At 46.2% G+C, this 16,352-nt stretch overlaps 1 protein-coding gene and 1 pseudogene across 1 annotated transcript in view; one reads left to right on the top strand and one right to left on the bottom strand.

Annotated features, from left to right (window-relative positions):
* Positions 1 to 295: 295 nt before the first annotated feature.
* The window catches only part of KLHL18 (kelch-like family member 18), a 67,415-nt gene continuing 51,358 nt past the window's right edge, over positions 296 to 16,352 (bottom strand). The window contains exons 5-10 of the mRNA XM_008572132.1: positions 13,250 to 13,410; positions 11,492 to 11,628; positions 9,472 to 9,694; positions 6,136 to 6,240; positions 4,313 to 4,424; positions 296 to 3,551 (exon numbers count right to left, since the gene is read on the bottom strand). Of these exons, the coding sequence (XP_008570354.1) occupies positions 3,165 to 3,551; positions 4,313 to 4,424; positions 6,136 to 6,240; positions 9,472 to 9,694; positions 11,492 to 11,628; positions 13,250 to 13,410 (1,125 nt within the window). The 3' untranslated portion in view covers positions 296 to 3,164. The remainder of the gene's footprint in view (positions 3,552 to 4,312; positions 4,425 to 6,135; positions 6,241 to 9,471; positions 9,695 to 11,491; positions 11,629 to 13,249; positions 13,411 to 16,352) is intronic.
* Positions 14,963 to 15,584, top strand: LOC103590020 (annotated as a pseudogene).

Genomic DNA, 16,352 nt, shown 5'->3' with positions numbered 1-16,352 from the left:
CTTTTATGTGCACCAAAGTTAAAACAGCTCTGGACTAGAGAAGAAAAGGGGAAATATGAGAGCAGTGGCAATCCAGACAGGAGCAAATGAAGTCTTTGCATATTTTTCACCAGAACTGATTCTTATAAAATAAAATACACATTTCTCTCCAAAGACTGCTTTTGTTGTACATCTGGCTTTTCCCTTATTTTCACAGGAATATTCCTGCTTTGTCCAACATATTTTTTCACTGAACCATAATAAAAATGTGACTTATTTCTAATATTTAAAAAATAAATTAGGAAAGAGCAAGAGCTATTAGGAGTGTACTTTATTTCTCTTTGGTTTCTTAACACAAAAGACATGCATTCTATAAATAAAAGAAAATAAGATATTCTGGGAATCAATAAATTTCAGGGGGTGGGGGCAGAATTTCTACCTAGTCACATCTCTGTGGTCAAGTCAAGAGGCTAGTGTTCAGCTCCCATCTGGCTGTGATCTCAGATGAAATCCAGAAGAGACATGCTATCCAAAAAGGTGAAATGCCCAAGGACAGTGAATGCCACAGTGCTATGCTCAGAGTTGGGCTAGACCCCAAGGCTCACTGAGCAGAATGTGTGTCCTAACTCTGTGTTACATCCTTTTCACAATATCCTTGAGTGATGCCTCTTCTTTACCTGGTGCTACTGGAAAGACTTCAACACCAAAGAGCCAGACCAGCCACTTGCAAACACCCAATCATCAGACTGAGAAACCAACTGGGGAGAGTGTGAAAATGTTGGTGTTTGCTCATTTGTGCTCGGAGCCCAGATGAAAGCACTGGTTTGCTGTTACTTAGAAACACTGACCTTAGGTGCAGCACTGTAACTTCTACACCAGGAGGTGGGAGTGGACTCAGAAAGGCCATTACAAGAGCAGCAGACCATGGGAAAATGATCTATCATTCCCAATGACAAAATCTGGGCCAGTATCTTAAGGACCCAGTAAGCCCACTCAGTAGCCCACTGTCTGATTCTTAATAACTTCACAATCCAGGCTCATCAGGTGCTACTTCAAATTCACAATAGAAAGGGGCTTATAAGATGAGCACTGATACACTCCTCTCAAATAGGAAATGCAGACCCCAACATCTTTCCCAGTCTACCTCTGTAGGCAAACTGGAGGGAGTGAGAAATGCTGGAGCTCTACCATGAGCCCAGGTTAAATTATATCAGATACCAGATTGTTGAGTCTTTTAAAATAAAAACATTGTTTTCAAGTGCTTATAGCAGAGGCCCAGCTCCTAAGTTTTAGGTAACAGAGGTACTTCCCTCTGAATACATGGCGATTGCACACACTACTAAGCCTGACGGTCCTAGGGTGGGGAAGATGCCCCAGGCTCCACACTGTGCCTTCTCAATAGGCTTCTAGGCCACCCCAGGCAGGGAGCAAAGGACAGACAGGAAGCCAACCAGGTGGAGACTGGGACCCTAAAACCCAGTCTTAGGTTAAAGGAATTATATCCTTTTAGTCTCTGTTAGAATTTTTAAAAATCAGATTTTGGCAGCAGCAGTTGAAGGACAGCCCCACTGCCCAGTGCACTGGTAATAGAAAATGTCCTCCTCTTTGGGTCCCGCTGTGCTACATTAAGGTCCCATCCTGGGAGAAGGAGGAAGGAGTCTAGAGTCTCTTCAAGAGGTCATTTGCCAAGATGAGAGGAAGAAATATAAAATTTGTTCTTTGCAGCAGCAAGATTCTTTTAGCCTTCAGCTCAATGTCATAAAACCAGCTTTGCTTGAATGTAAAGGTCCACTTTGCTGGTCGGTCTGCCAAGGGCTGGAGAAAGATCAGACCCCTGGAATTGGCAAGTGGATGGAGAAGCAGTTGAATGGCAGGGCAGACAAGGTTACCAAACCAAGGCAGCCCATGGCTGGTAGAAGGAGCAAGCCCTGGTTAGGTTCTAGAGGTACAAATGCTCAGTGTGCCCCAGAAGGATGACAGTGAGGAAAATTATCCAAGAATGATAGATGGGCAAGTGGGAATCTGGCCAGATCTGCTATTTCCTGCTGGTCAAAAAAAGAAGGAATGTAAGTGGGAGTAGGGCATCTGAATGAGCGCCACAGTGGCAGTGGGAGATAATCACTGGGGGCATCTGGAGCCTCCAATGACTGCTAGGAGCTCCTATCTAGAAGAGTGGCAGTAATTCAGCCGACTCACTAAGCCTATAATTAAAAAAGTCCTCTGATGGTGTGTGTGAAGACAAATCCCATGAGCACCCTGCTACAGGACCAGTTGAGAGTGCACTGATTCCAGACATGCTGGGGCTTAGATAGAACCCCAAGTGCTCTGTGAAGCCTTAGGACCCTGGGATCCGAATGTGGGAGTGGATACCGCCTTTCTCCTGTTTGACGGTTTTCCATTTAAACACATATTTGCTGTTTTTTACGCTTTCTTCTTTCTGCAGACTATGTTCACTTAAAAAAAGTATTTTTCTTTCCAGTTTCAAGTGTTTCTTTGTTTAAATTTCCTTCAGCTTCTTTCATGTATCTTTTTTTCTTGCTTCTCCTGGACAAGATGAAAAAGACCTCACTGAAATCCCAAAATTAGACATGGGAAAAACATCTGTTCTCCCTGCTTACCCAGTGATGAGGACAAAATCCTTTGTGCCCTACAATGGAAGGAGTGCTTGTGTGCCACCAGCATTTTGCTGTAGCTGCATCACCACAGGCAGGAAGACACTTGGAGTGCGTCCTTTCTCTCCCAGCTATACCCCACAGTTTCCAACATGCTTGACCACTGTAGCCTCCCCATGGCAAACTGGTCACCACATGGCTGGAGAACAAGCAGGCAGAAGGAGTGTTAGATGGAAGGCCTTCTGCAAATGGGCAGCCCACAGAGCTGTGGTGGTGGGGAGCTGGGCTTAGATGGAGTCTGTGTTCGTGTGGACCAGCAAAGTAATTCTGTGTCACCAGCTGTGGGACCCAGAGGTGCTTCTGTCCTGTGCTGTGCATCTTGATGACCTAGGCCTGAAAGTCACAAGGGCAGCACAGTGAGGAGGATTTAAGCACCTGGGAAAACTGTACCTCCGGCAAGCTCACATCTCACCCCATCTTCTGGTCCACTGCCTCTCCTGAGAGGGACTGTTCCTGGAAGGAAGCGCCTATATTTGTACCAGATCCCTGCCCCACCACATCCTACTCTCTGCTTTAGATGGTGAGGAGAGGGATGCAACCCACACCAACCCCTCCCTCATGGCATGCCATGGGGGCCATAAATGTCCAGCGGTCTGTCTCTGGGTCATACATCTCCACTGAGCTTAGGTTTGACTGTCCATCGTAGCCCCCCACGGCATATAGGCGCCCACAGCTGGCCACAAGGGAGACCCGACTCCGGCGTGTGAGCATGGGCACTATCAGGCACCACTGGTCTGCCACAGAGCTGTACATCTCGGCGATGCTGAGGAAGCCAGAGCCATCATAGCCCCCACAGACAAACATCTTGCTTCCCAGGGAGGCAGCGCCATGCCGGCAGCGCTTGTTCAGCATACCGGCTGCTGCATGCCAGGTGGCCGTGTGGTGGTTGTAGTGCTCCACCTGCAGCAAGGAGAGGGGCACAGGTACAAGTCAGAGCCAAAGCTTAGGCACAGGGTGACCTTGTAGGTCACAGTGGCCCACATGGTGGCAGACCCCAGTGGGAGGCCTGTGGATGAGGAGCTCTGCCAGCCAGTGTGTGGTCTGGCTCTGATGCTGTCTCCACAGCTGCACAACTGTTCTTGGGCTTATAGGGGCAGAGGGAGATCACTAATCTGACCCTTTCTGTTTACATCTAAGGAAACAAATCAAGGATTTTCCCAAGGATGCACTGCTAAGTGGTAACAGAGCTGGGATGAGAGCTGCAACTCCTATAATCTGTCCAGAGTGCTTTCCACCACAGCACTGACTGACTATAGAACCATTGCTAACTGGCTCTTGAGCTTTTTAAAGAAGGATAAATGCAATTTCAGACAGATTACCTGAAGAATACAAGTGTTAGCAAATGCACACTTGGCGTGTAACTGAGTTCACTTTGGGCAGGAATTTCACAACATCTAATGCAACCTTCGATAGACAACTGAACAGACACTGGTGGCAGCAGCAACAGGGGTGACTATACCTTACCCCTCCTTGGGTACAGTGGCTCTCAACCTCCAGAAGATAAGAATTTCAGAGAATGCACTAGATGGTCTGAAATCTCACTAAATGATGCTTTGTCCAGCAATGACATGGCTAAGGTTTTTTCAAAAAACTGTCTTCCAAAATAACTCTCAAACACGGAAGGAGTAGATGTCCTTAGCTCAGGAGGAGCCCAGACTCACACTGTTGAAGATCTGCAAACCGTCGTGGCCGCCTGACACATATATCCTACCCTCAAAGACAGTAACCCCAGCAGCACTGCGATTGGAGCTCATTGGGGTCACCACCGTCCACCTGCAGGAAAGATTAAAAATAGGAAAGAAAGCATGAGAATTGGTGTTCCCATCCTCCCAAGACAGCTTAGCAGGGTGAAATGTGCTGTGTCCCCTCTCATCTGGGCAATCTTCCTGCCTCTTTTCATCTCTCCCACCACCTCTGCTGATGGCTGTCTATGGCTGCTGCCTGTCACCCAAGCTTCAGACCCACAGCCTATCTTCTCTGCTCATCAACATGGCACTTAAAATCAGCAGGTCTCAAACAAACCTCTCTGACTACAGATCTGCTTCTCCCTGCACTCCCTGGTGTTGTTAATGGGACCAGTAGCTATCCAGTTGCTGTTTTTACAAAACTCAGTAGTTTTTTTGGCTTCCTCTTCCTAACCCTCAACATACCTGTGGTCCCCAAGTCCCGGGTGGTTGACCTCCTAGGCATTGCTTGTTCCCATCCCCACTACCACTGCAGCTCCAGCCTCTCACCTGCACCACCACAACAGTCTCTGTACTGGTGGCCCAGCTTTCAGACCATTCCCATCCTGACCCCATGCAGCCAGAGGAACTGCTCCTCCAGTGGCTGCACCATGTCGCACCACGTCCCTTCAGTGGCTTCTCACTGTCTCCTGTATAGCAGATTCCAAACTCCTTAATGTGGTTCTTTACCTTTGGTCCTCATCCACCTTCCAGCAACACCCTGTGACACACCATCCATGCCCACTCCATCCCCCTTTCACACTGTGCTCCAGCCCACTAGATGATAAGTGCTGTCCTGGATCACAGTGAGCACTTTCTTTTCTGAGCCTCTTTCCTTGCTGTCTCCCTGCCTATGATGAGCATCTCCCACTGTCTATCCATGTTGGGTGCTCACCTCAGAAGACATCCCTGCCACACTGCCTCTCCTCACAACCCTGGAGAAGATGAAGACACTCCCCACTCTGTGCCTGTGAGCACCTGATGCAGGCACCAGGGTAGTAAGATAATCACGATGCACCTGTGACTTCAACACACTTGTGTGCTGTTTACAGGATCTTGGACACCCAGCTTGCTGCCCGATACATAGTAAGTTGTTTAAATGAACAGAATATTGGTTTAAAAGCATCCTGATGAGTCCATTCAATTAATTTGCTTGTATTTTATTACATAATATAAGAGGATTCAAATATTGAAACAAAAAATTCTGACTAACCTTGTTAGTGTTTTCCCAAGTGTTCCATAAATAATCCCACAAGAAGGTGGTAAGTGTCATATAAAACACAAAGTTAAATAGGGTTCTTTACTGCAGAAGTTTTCAGAGCCTTTAAAATGTTAATATGTATTATGGAAAGACAAGAACTCTGGTGATACAGACGTCAACATTTCCCAAGCTCAGGTGACCATATAACTTTTTTTTTTTCCTTTTTCCAAATCATATCCTACCCACTTTGGAACATGCTCTTCATCTACTTCTTATCCTCTTTTGGCTGAATTTCCATTAAAACAGGCTGATTTAGCTAAGAGGTACAGATCATTAAAAAATGCTTCCAAGTGTCTATGTAGACTATTTGTTTAAAAAATTTATTTAATCATTTATTCAATTAACCAAGGGTTATTAAATACCTGTTATATGCAATGTACTATAGGAGTAAAAAATGTAAGTCATTCTCCACCCTCAAGAAGCTTAAATACAAACTGCAGTTCTAACTTTTTATACTGTTTAATAAGCTCCAGTTACCCCACGGAGCTGCAGTTCTTACTTGTCCGTCTCAGGTGAGTAGGTCTCCACAGAATTGAGGGAAGAGTTGCCATCATAGCCCCCACAGACATAGATCTGCCCATCCAACACGACTGTCCCCATGGCACTGAAATAGACAGAGATGTCATTCCAGATGAGCCTCAGACTTCCTGGGGTGGCCTCTCGTGCCCACTGAGAAATAAACACCTACCAGATGCCTCTTTCTGGAACGAACCTAAATCTCAGGTATGTGACTAAGTAAAGGTATAAAATTGAAGCGACAGAAGCTGCCCTGTGGTTCCTCCTGCCCCCCACCCCTCTCTCCTAGGTTACCTCTCCTCCCCACTCTTCTCAGTCCCTGATCTGTCTGAAATGGTCACCTGCCACCCTGCCATATTGAGGGTCTAATTTACCTTTAAGGCTCAGGTCAAAGTCCTCTTTCTCCTCCTCAAAAAGCCATACGGATCTCTCAGCAAGAATTACTCTCTCCTGATGCCACACTTGTCAGAGCAGCTTCTTTATTACAGCACTATCACATTCATTCATTCATTCATCAGATTTTCATCAGCTACCTGCATGGCACACCATCCTAGACACTAGGTTTATAGTGGTAAGAAAGCCAAAGTTCCTGCCCACAGGGTGCTTATGTTCTGGGACATGGGGTACCAGTAATCTATCCGCTACCTCTTAACAAGTGGGGATCTTCTGGAAGACAGGGAAGGGTCTTCATCTGTGTGACTTGGAAAGTGATTAGTGTGGTATCTTGTACATAATGGGTCTTCAGTATATATTAGTTGTGTTACCTTTGATTTTTCCCATCCAATTCACTATAAAGTTTAGCAGATGTGTTTTCATTACATGCATGACCCTGCAAGGCCCCTAATTTGTCTTAGTGGATGATGCTACAGCTCCTGTTTGTTGCGCACTTAATATGTCAGGTAGCGTAGCTGTTGCTACTATCAACCTTCACTGAACTCTGCAAGGAGGGAAGGATCATCAGAGTCATTGTACTGATGGGCAGCCATGGCTTGGGGAGCCTGGGCTCTCTTCTTGAGGTTGCCCAGGGAGACGCATGGCTCAAATTTAATGACACATGCCCGACTCCCCCACTTCTCACCATGCCAAGCTCTCCTAATATCAAAAACCCAGGAGTCTGGCATAACATATAGTCTTCCATTCTACTCAAAGCCTTATGAGATATTAAACACAAATGCTAAGCTGCCCAAACTGCTGTTTTCAAACCCGATGCTGGAGAAGACTAAAAACAAATCTGGGTGTTTAGCAAACAAGAAAATAAAATATGCCAGCCTTACTTCCACCTTTTAAGTGTATGCAGCAAATCAAACTGATCCACACAATGTCCCTCTGAGGGATGTGGTAAAAGACCCCCTGAACCAGCCTAAAAGAGGAGAGGAACTTGCCTTAGGTAAGAACTGTAAGAAAATCACAAATTCACTAGACACAATTACTATCCTTCTAGATATAGACACAAAACAAACAAAAAATTGAGTAATAATACAAGTGTTCAAAAACAAAATGAGAATGAATTAAGAGGTACTACAAAACTATGTGAGATTAACTAAGTGGTAAAGACAAGTGTGAAGAGATAAGGGAAAATGTTGATCAGTGTGGACTGGAAAAGTCCAGTGCAAGAAAGCTCCATGGAAGCAGCCTGGAACACTGGAGAAGGAATGGAAAGATGGCAGAAAGGAGATGTCACCAACTGGTAGAAGAGAGAGCTGTGTGGAGTATCAGAAGAGAGGTGACTAAGAACATTTTAAGGTAGCCTATAATTTAAAAGGGATGAAATGGAACAGGGCCCATGCTACTAATAACAGAGCATTAACCACAAGGAAGGAAAGGAATACCCAGAGGACTTTCCTCCCAGACAACACTCCAAACCCAGTGACATCAAAGCAAAGAAGCGGCCCAGAGCAGACATATAAGGAAAAACTGATTGTAGTCAAAGCAAAAAAGCTACACAATAAGTCACTTGATCACAGAAAGCTGCAAAGTACACAAGGAGCAGAAGGGGGAAGCACAAGGTAGAGATGGAGGAGGAAGGCACTGTGAGTATTCTTAGGAGCAGCAGATCTTACATGCATATTTTTTTCTTCCAAAATGAACCTACTTTGATCCTTTGTGAATCTGTCTTACTGGTACAAAGGCAGATTCTTCCCAGCTCATGTCCATATACTGACTGCTGAACATGGAACACATGTATCATGGCCACTACACTTATGTGCCAAAGGACTTCCATACTAACTCCTCTTCTTCACTACACATGCAGTCACTTGACCATTGCCTTTTCCCAATCATGTGATCTTACATGTAGAGACTCTGAAAGGGTCTTTGAAGAAAATACTTGTCTTACATGTAGAGACAGTGAAAGGGTCTTTGAAGAAAATACTTAGATCACAGAATTACAAAGCAGAAAGGCCCTTAAGGGGCAACTGGTCCATTTAAAAAATATTAACTGCCCATTTAAAAAATATTCACATAACTTCTTCTGACCCCCAAAATTAGGTATATGTCAAGGAATCTCAATATGTAAAAGAGACAAATGCAGAGCTGTTTGGTTAAATGGGTAGGGGGCTTTGGACTGCTTTCCTCTCACCCCTCAAGCCTAAGCATGTGAACACTCCATCACGCATCTGACATAAGGAAAGATGTCGCCTGACACCTCAGCACTAAGAAAGCTAAACACAAGCACTACTCAGATGTCCTCTAATCCTACTTCTTACTCAGAAAATGTGAGCTGGCAAGTGCTGGAGAAAACAAGTAGCTGGAATGTGTTAAGTGACATAAAAACTTGGTATACCTTGCAAATACCTATGTGCTCATGTCCGGGGGCATGTTTGTGACCCTGAAGTAAATACTGCTTTGGTTCGTATACTCCCTGGGTATTAAAAGCACATGTGTGGCAGGAGTCAGGGGAAAGAAAGTATAAAGAAAAACACCTTGGATTTCCTTTATCACTAATAAAGTTAAATCCTCCTTATTCTTCAAATTTCAACTTTAATCCCACCTCTTCCCTGAAATCTTCCAGATGTTCCAGTTCAGTTTCTCTCCCTCCTTGAATCTTCCATAATACACATATTCAATCCTTATCTGGCACTTAAATAACAATACAACTTCCACATGTCCAAGTCTCATCTCCCCAAGTTCCTCAAAAGACAAGGCAGGTATTTTACTTTTAAGCAGATGAGGGCTCACTCCCGGCAATGGCTGGCCTGGCTGCAGAAAACTCCCAGGCCAAAGCTTGTGTTTTGCTTTATTAAGTGCCCCTGCTTGTATAGCATGGTGTTCCCCAGATGCTCAGTGTGTGTGTTTGGGCTGCACGTGGCTTCCAGAATACCTTCTCTTGCTATTCATGCTCCCCACTCTGGTCCATGTGTCCGTCTCTGGGTTGTAGGCCTCCACAGTGCTCAGCCGTAGCTGGCCGTCATATCCCCCAATGGCATAGAGAAGCCCGTTCACCACAGCCACACCAACGCGGCTGCGGGCTGTTGTCATGGGATGGCACTTCTGCCAGCGATTGGCGATGGGATCGAATACTTCCACCACATTCAGGGAATCACCTGCATAAAAATTTGCTACTCAAATTAAAACAAATGAGACCACTTGTTTAGATCACAGCTATTGGGTAATGATTATATGGAACATTTGACTTGATTCTATTAGCTCTTCCCACAGAGTTACTCAAGGCATAAGAGCCCATTAAGAGATTTCAGCAATGCTAACCAAATTCTTAAAGGAAAATCAAAATCAGACAGGAGGCATTTACTTTTTAGAGATGGTAGTTTTCTGTTACAATAAGATACTCCACTTGCTTAAAACCAAAGACACAGGCAAATGGATACACTATTTCCCCAATGGGTGACAATGCTGATTTTTACTTACTAGCAGATGACCCTAGGCAAGTTGCTTTGTGACCCCATCTTCTATTTCACATGTGAAATGGAGATAATCTTTTTTTTTTAAAAAAAGATGACCAGTAAGGGGATCTTAACCCTTGACTTGGTGTTGTCAGCACCATGCTCTCCCAAGTGAGCCAACCGGCCATCCCTATACAGGGATCCGAACCCATGGCCTTGGTGTTATCAGCACCACACTTTCCCAAGTGAGCCACGGGCCAGCTCCAAAATGGAGATAATCTTTTTTTTTTAAAAAAAGATGACCAGTAAGGGGATCTTAACCCTTGACTTGGTGTTGTCAGCACCATGCTCTCCCAAGTGAGCCAACCGGCCATCCCTATACAGGGATCCGAACCCATGGCCTTGGTGTTATCAGCACCACACTTTCCCAAGTGAGCCACGGGCCAGCTCCAAAATGGAGATAATCTTTATGACAGAGCTGCCATGAGGATTAAATGAAATAACAGGTAAAGCACCTAGCATGGTTGAGAATATACTTAGTGCTCAATATACAGTAGTCATAGTGGCAAAGAAGGATAATTCCAACCCTACCTTTTTCATCAGGTTTTTGTAAGGATCAAATAAAATAATTCTCCCTACTGTATGCTGTTTTTGGGGCACTTGGCACTTGCCACACTCCAGTGTTTACTGAGTTTAGGACTTACTTTTTCCAGGTCATAAGGTTATCAAGCAGCAGACTAGTACCTACCTCTCATTAACCTTCAATTAAAAACAAAACTGACCAAGGTCAAGGTCATACTATACTGGCCAGCTGCCAAAAAAAACCCCAAACAAACAAACTGGCCAGGACCACCCACTAACTCCCCCAGCGGAGGAGGGGACCCATGGAGCTTTCCTGAAAACCTGACTGTATGAGATGAAGATTGCAAAACAAGTGGGTGCTTCACAGAAGGTGGGATATGAAGAGTAAAACATATTATGATAGTGGCAGACCCTGTGTACCTGGATAATCTTCCTTGTCTTGGAGACACTGTCACAGTGTAACACCAGAGAGATCCATATGACTGAATGTGAACAGCCTAGTAACAGAACTGGGGTTCTGACCATATCCTATCCAGGGCTGAGTAAATGCCATAGCCAATGTGATATTACAGGAAAAGTGCTGGTTCAGGAACCAGGACACACAAACGCTGTTCCTTGCTCTGCCAAAAACTTCTTGTGCGAACACAGTGAAAGTTCTCTGGGCCTCAGTTTCCTCATCTGTATGGTAAGGGGGCTAGGCCTCAAGGATTTCTAAAAGGCCTCTTTAGAACTAATATTCTGATTCAATGGTATGAATACTTGACATGCTCTAACTGCAGAACCATTACATAAAACCAAAAGGGACAAGGTTGGTGACAGCACAAAGGAGAGGAAACAGAAGGGCCAGCCTAGGTCGTCTGGTGCTTCTTCATCCACAGAGTCCAAGAAGGAGATCTGCAAAGGGGAGCTGCAAGATACCTGCTGAGTTGAGGCCCCCCACGGCGTAGATAAGCCCAGCAATGGATGTGCAGCAGCGAGGCCGAGTTCTGAAAGCCGGAAGGTGGGGCCGGCGCTCTGGCATGAGGTGATAGTCCTTTGCTTCATCTACCAGGTCCCTGGAATAAGGTACAAGATGCTAGAACAGGAGATATCCTTCTTACTTTTGTACTTCCAAGCTTGGCTCCCTGAGCCAACTGCAAGGGGAAACCTGGGGGGAGAAGCCTTCTGGAAGATTTGGTCTCAAAGAATCCAGGTGAGTTCTAGGGAACCATACACAGCTATGGAGACATGCTCACAATTGAAGGGCAATATGAGCAGAGCCCATCTTGGCTAGTGTCATTAGAATGAATATCTTCCAACAGACACACACCAGGCAAGAGAAAAACAGGGTGGTGGCTAAAATGGCTGGACTTGGGGAGGTTAGACAAGCAGCCCACATCCTGGTGCCACTCAGACCTTGCTTCTCCCTTCCACCTCTATGACTGTACCATGGTTCACACCTCCCTACAATTAATCATCTCTCACCTGCACTGTAGCAGCAGTAGCCAAGTGCTCCAGCCTGCCCCTCCATTCCACCCTCCACACTGTGGTCCAAGCCACTTCTTAAAGAACCTTCTACGGGGCCGGCCCGGTGGCGCACTGGATAGTGCGCCGCTTGGGAAGCGCGGCGGCGCTCCCGCCCGAGGGTTCGGATCACACGCACCCAAAAAAAGCTAGTAGGGAAACTTGCCAGAATTTGAACCCAGATCTGCCAAAACTCCAAAGTCAGACCATAATTGTGTCTCCCAGTGTGTAAATATCTATCAAATACTTTGTGCACATGTGTGAACATGCCAAACTTTGAATGATTTAAGTATAACCTGTATTTTAATACTTAGGACAGCATCATAAAATTAATTTCTAAATGAATATTGAAATTTATCCAGTTTCTATGTTTAGCAATTGGTGTTAATTTACCTCTCATAAGTGCTAGAAAGGTTCTACAATACCTCCTCCAAAAGTGCTCAACAGCACCCTTGAGACTACTAGTTGCAGGGTCCCAGCTAACTCCAGTCACAGCTCCACCCCTTCGTGACACACACCACCTACACCGAACCAACTGATCCCAACCAGGGGCAAGCAGTGAAGGAGACAGGTGAGAAAGGTCTTGTCAGCAAAGGAGAAAAAATATTTCATCACTGTGAATATGACAAGCAGTTCGAACAATGGACATTTGTAACATCCTCCTACAAGGCTGTCGTCGCTGTTTTGGTAGCTCTGTGCTGCCATGTTGTCATTGACGTACTGCAGGTAAACATTTCACGTGCTGGTAAACATATCTTCCCCTTGTCCACCACTGTAGATGAAAAGCCTACACCCACCAGAGGCCAGTGCACTGACTAATATTTACTGAAGAGGGCAAAGACCCCAGGAAGTCCCATTTGTACTGCCCAGTCAGCTGCTGACTTCACAAATAGCTCAGTGGCTGAAGATGCCAGAAAATCCTCAGATAATTTAGGGGAGAAAAGCCCCTTCTGCCTTGATGCTCCCACATGGACAACCTTTCTGCACAAGGTGTAAGACTCAGGCTCTTAACACTTCCTCTTCCAGGTTCTAGACAGGGGGCAGAGAAACCTGTGGGCCGTGAATTAGACAGACCACTCTAAATCCTTCATCTCCTGAGCTGGAACAGGTGGCCAAATCCTCCTCCCTGCCCAGGCCCTCAGCAGTGTCCTGTACAGGTCCACTTTTGCTCACCTGCATTTGTGGCAGCAACGCACCAGGTCATCCTGCTGTACTCGGTCTGACAGGAACTGGGGCCGGCAGAGGGGCAGGCGGATATTGGACAGCAGCTCGGGCAGGCAGGGCCCCCTCTGCTCCTGGTCATACCTGACCCAGGCCAATGCAGCTTCAAAAACCTGCCACAAAAAAGAGCAGAAGCTCTGGCAGCAACTCCTCCCACCCAGAGGCCACACCCCTGTACCCCCAATGTCAATCCCTCCACTTTCTATATTGCAGCAGTCCCTTGGGCCCATCAATCTTTCTTCCTACTTGTCTCCTAAATTCACTGCTTTCCTTCCACTTCACCAGGTACCCCATTTGGTCCAGTGTTTTGCAATGCAAGCCTGGGTTACTGTAACATCATCTGGGCTTTCATTATGATTTTATAATGAAAAACTGTCAATGGTACCTTATTCCTTTATGCATCACAACAAGATGCCTATTACCCTCCGTTCCTGCTGCTCCTGCACCCTATCCCCTCTATACTCCCTCCACCTAGCCAAGCTAGGATGCTTCCCCTGTTCACACTGTCCCTCTCACCTAGAATGCCTTCTTATCTCCTCTTCACCTAAACCCACTCTCCTTTCCTTATGGCCTAGCTCGAGATCCATGCTCTCCAGGGAGCCTTCCCTAATGGCTCCAGCCATAAGGATATCTCCCTCTACAATCCTACAGCCCTTACAGAACACATCACTCAAATAAACAGGAGCTGCCCCAGGTCATGTTAACTAGTGGAAGAGCAAGGGATGGTATTCCTTGCTCTTGGGATAAGGCTCTTTCCTCTAAATCACAGTTCCCATGCTGCCAAGGGTCCACTTTTATAGTGGTCGCTAATATTCAAGGATGGGGGCTCTTCAGACATTTGAGAATTAGCTGAGTTGGTACTAATGACCCAAATGGCTTGTCTCCTAGAGGCTGGGGCTCTTTGTGCTGAACTGCAGGTGGGGCAGGCCAAGACTCTTGATTTCAAACATCCTAAACTGCTTTGCCTTTGGCTAGACTTCTTAACTGACCAAGGGCAGAGGCCTTGTAGCAGTGATGCTCGCAGTGCCTGCAGGGCCAGGTCCAAACTTTTCAGCCCTGCCTTTGACACCCTTCACTGCCAGCCCTTACCACCCTCTGCCCAAAACAACATTTACTCACTATCCCCCTCAGACAATATGCACCACACCTTTGTGGAACAGAAAAGATCATCTTTTGTTCCTTTGTAGCTACTAACACTACACTCTCATTAAACTTTTCTTCACCACAAGATCTGTCTTCTTTGTTCTTAGTGGACCCTATGATTACCTAAACCTTGCTTTGCCAATAGCTTCACCCTCCATGATGACTATAACTCGGCTTTATCAACAGTGTCACCTCTTCCATAATTTCAAGTATACAGTTGACCCTTGAACGACATGGGTGTGAACCGTGCGGGTCCACTTACATGCAGTTTTTTTAAAAAAAGTTCTTTAAGTGTATCTTCTCTTCCTTATGATTTTCTTAATATTTTCTTTTCTCTAGCTTGCTTTATTATAAGAATACAGTATCTAATATATATAACATACAAAACATGTTAATTGACTGTTTATCAGGAAAGCTTCTGGCCCTAGTAGTTCTTGCTATTAATAGTTAAGTGTTTGGGGAGTCAAAAGTTATACATGGATTCACTGGTGCTGCTGCGCTTTGGTCTGTGGCAGCAGCAGCAGCAGCAAGACTGACGAGGAGGAGGAGGGTGGGCGCTGGATGGGGTCCACAGTTTCAGCAGCGCTGCTGCAGCCATGGCTCTGATCAATGTGGGAGATGCTCTCTCCTTAGTGGAGGTGTTTGAAGGTGAGCCGGCGAACAAGGTGAATCTGGCAAAGCTGTTTAAAGGCTAGAAGGGTGTGCTATTTGGAGTCCCTAGGGCCTTTACCCCTGGCTGTTCCAAGACCACCTGCTGGGGTTTGTGGAGCATGTTGGGGCTCTGAAGGCCAAGGGGGTCCAGGTGGTGGCATGTCTGAGTGTTAACAATGTTTTCGTGACTGGTGAGTGGAGACAAACCCACAGGGTGGAAGGCAAAGTTCCGCTCCTGGCTGACACCACTGGGGGCTTTGGGAAAGAGACAGATTTATTACTAGCTGATTCGATGGTGTCTCTCTTTGGAAGTTGATGGCTCAAGAGGTAGTGATGGAGGACGGTGTAGTGAAGGACCTGAACGTGGAACTGATGGCACAGGTCCCACCTACAGCCTGGCCCCCAACATCATCTCACAGCTCTGAGGCCCAGGGCCCAGAGGCACTCCTTCTACCCTTTCCTATCTCATCTGCCCAGCTCTGGGTAGAGGGCCCTAGTCCAACCTCAACTGGAGTTACCCAACTGGCACCTTGACCAAATTTCTGCAATAAACACTTTTTTTTTTCCTTTTTGTCTTTTTTACTGACCGGTAATGGGATCACAACCCTTGGTGTCGTGCCCGTACCAGGGACTGGCAACGGGATCGCAACCCTCGGTGTTGCGCCCGCACCACGCTCAGCCAGTGAGCGGGAACCGGTCTCCACATGGGATCTGAACCCTCGGCGGGAGCGTACCACGCTCCCAAGTGGCGCACTCTCCAGTGCACCACCAGGCCGGCCCAACACTTTGAGTTTAAAAAAAAAAAAAAGGTACACACAGATTTTCGACGCACAGGGGGTTGGTGCCCCAATCCCTGTGTTGTTCAAGGGTTAACTATATTTCTAACTGACCAAAACCTCCAGTCCTTCCAGTTCAGTAATGGACCCCAATTAGCCTTTGACAATGTCTCCCTCCTCCCCTCCTCAGCTCCCTATTTCCTCACTTCTCTCATGCATGAGTTCCATGAATTACTATGTAGGTCCCTCGATTCCTATTACATGCGCCTATCTCTCTTAATCACACTCACCTGGAGAAAAATCTCTAATATGGTGAAGTCCATGTCTTTAAATTCAACTTGCTCCCTATTCTGCACCTGCACCAGTATATGTGGCTGACAGAAAACACACAACGGAGGTGACCAGCTGAAGTTTGTGACTACTAATCTCACCAGGCCCTGCTCCCTATCAAGCCCTCTCCATTTCCCTAGCATTATCCATTTCCT

Source organism: Galeopterus variegatus, unplaced genomic scaffold (genome assembly GCF_000696425.1).
Source record: "Galeopterus variegatus unplaced genomic scaffold, G_variegatus-3.0.2 Scaffold757, whole genome shotgun sequence".
Lineage (NCBI taxonomy): Eukaryota > Metazoa > Chordata > Mammalia > Dermoptera > Cynocephalidae > Galeopterus > Galeopterus variegatus.
Note: the sequence above shows the minus strand (reverse complement) of the source record. Positions and strands in the feature narration are given on the sequence as shown.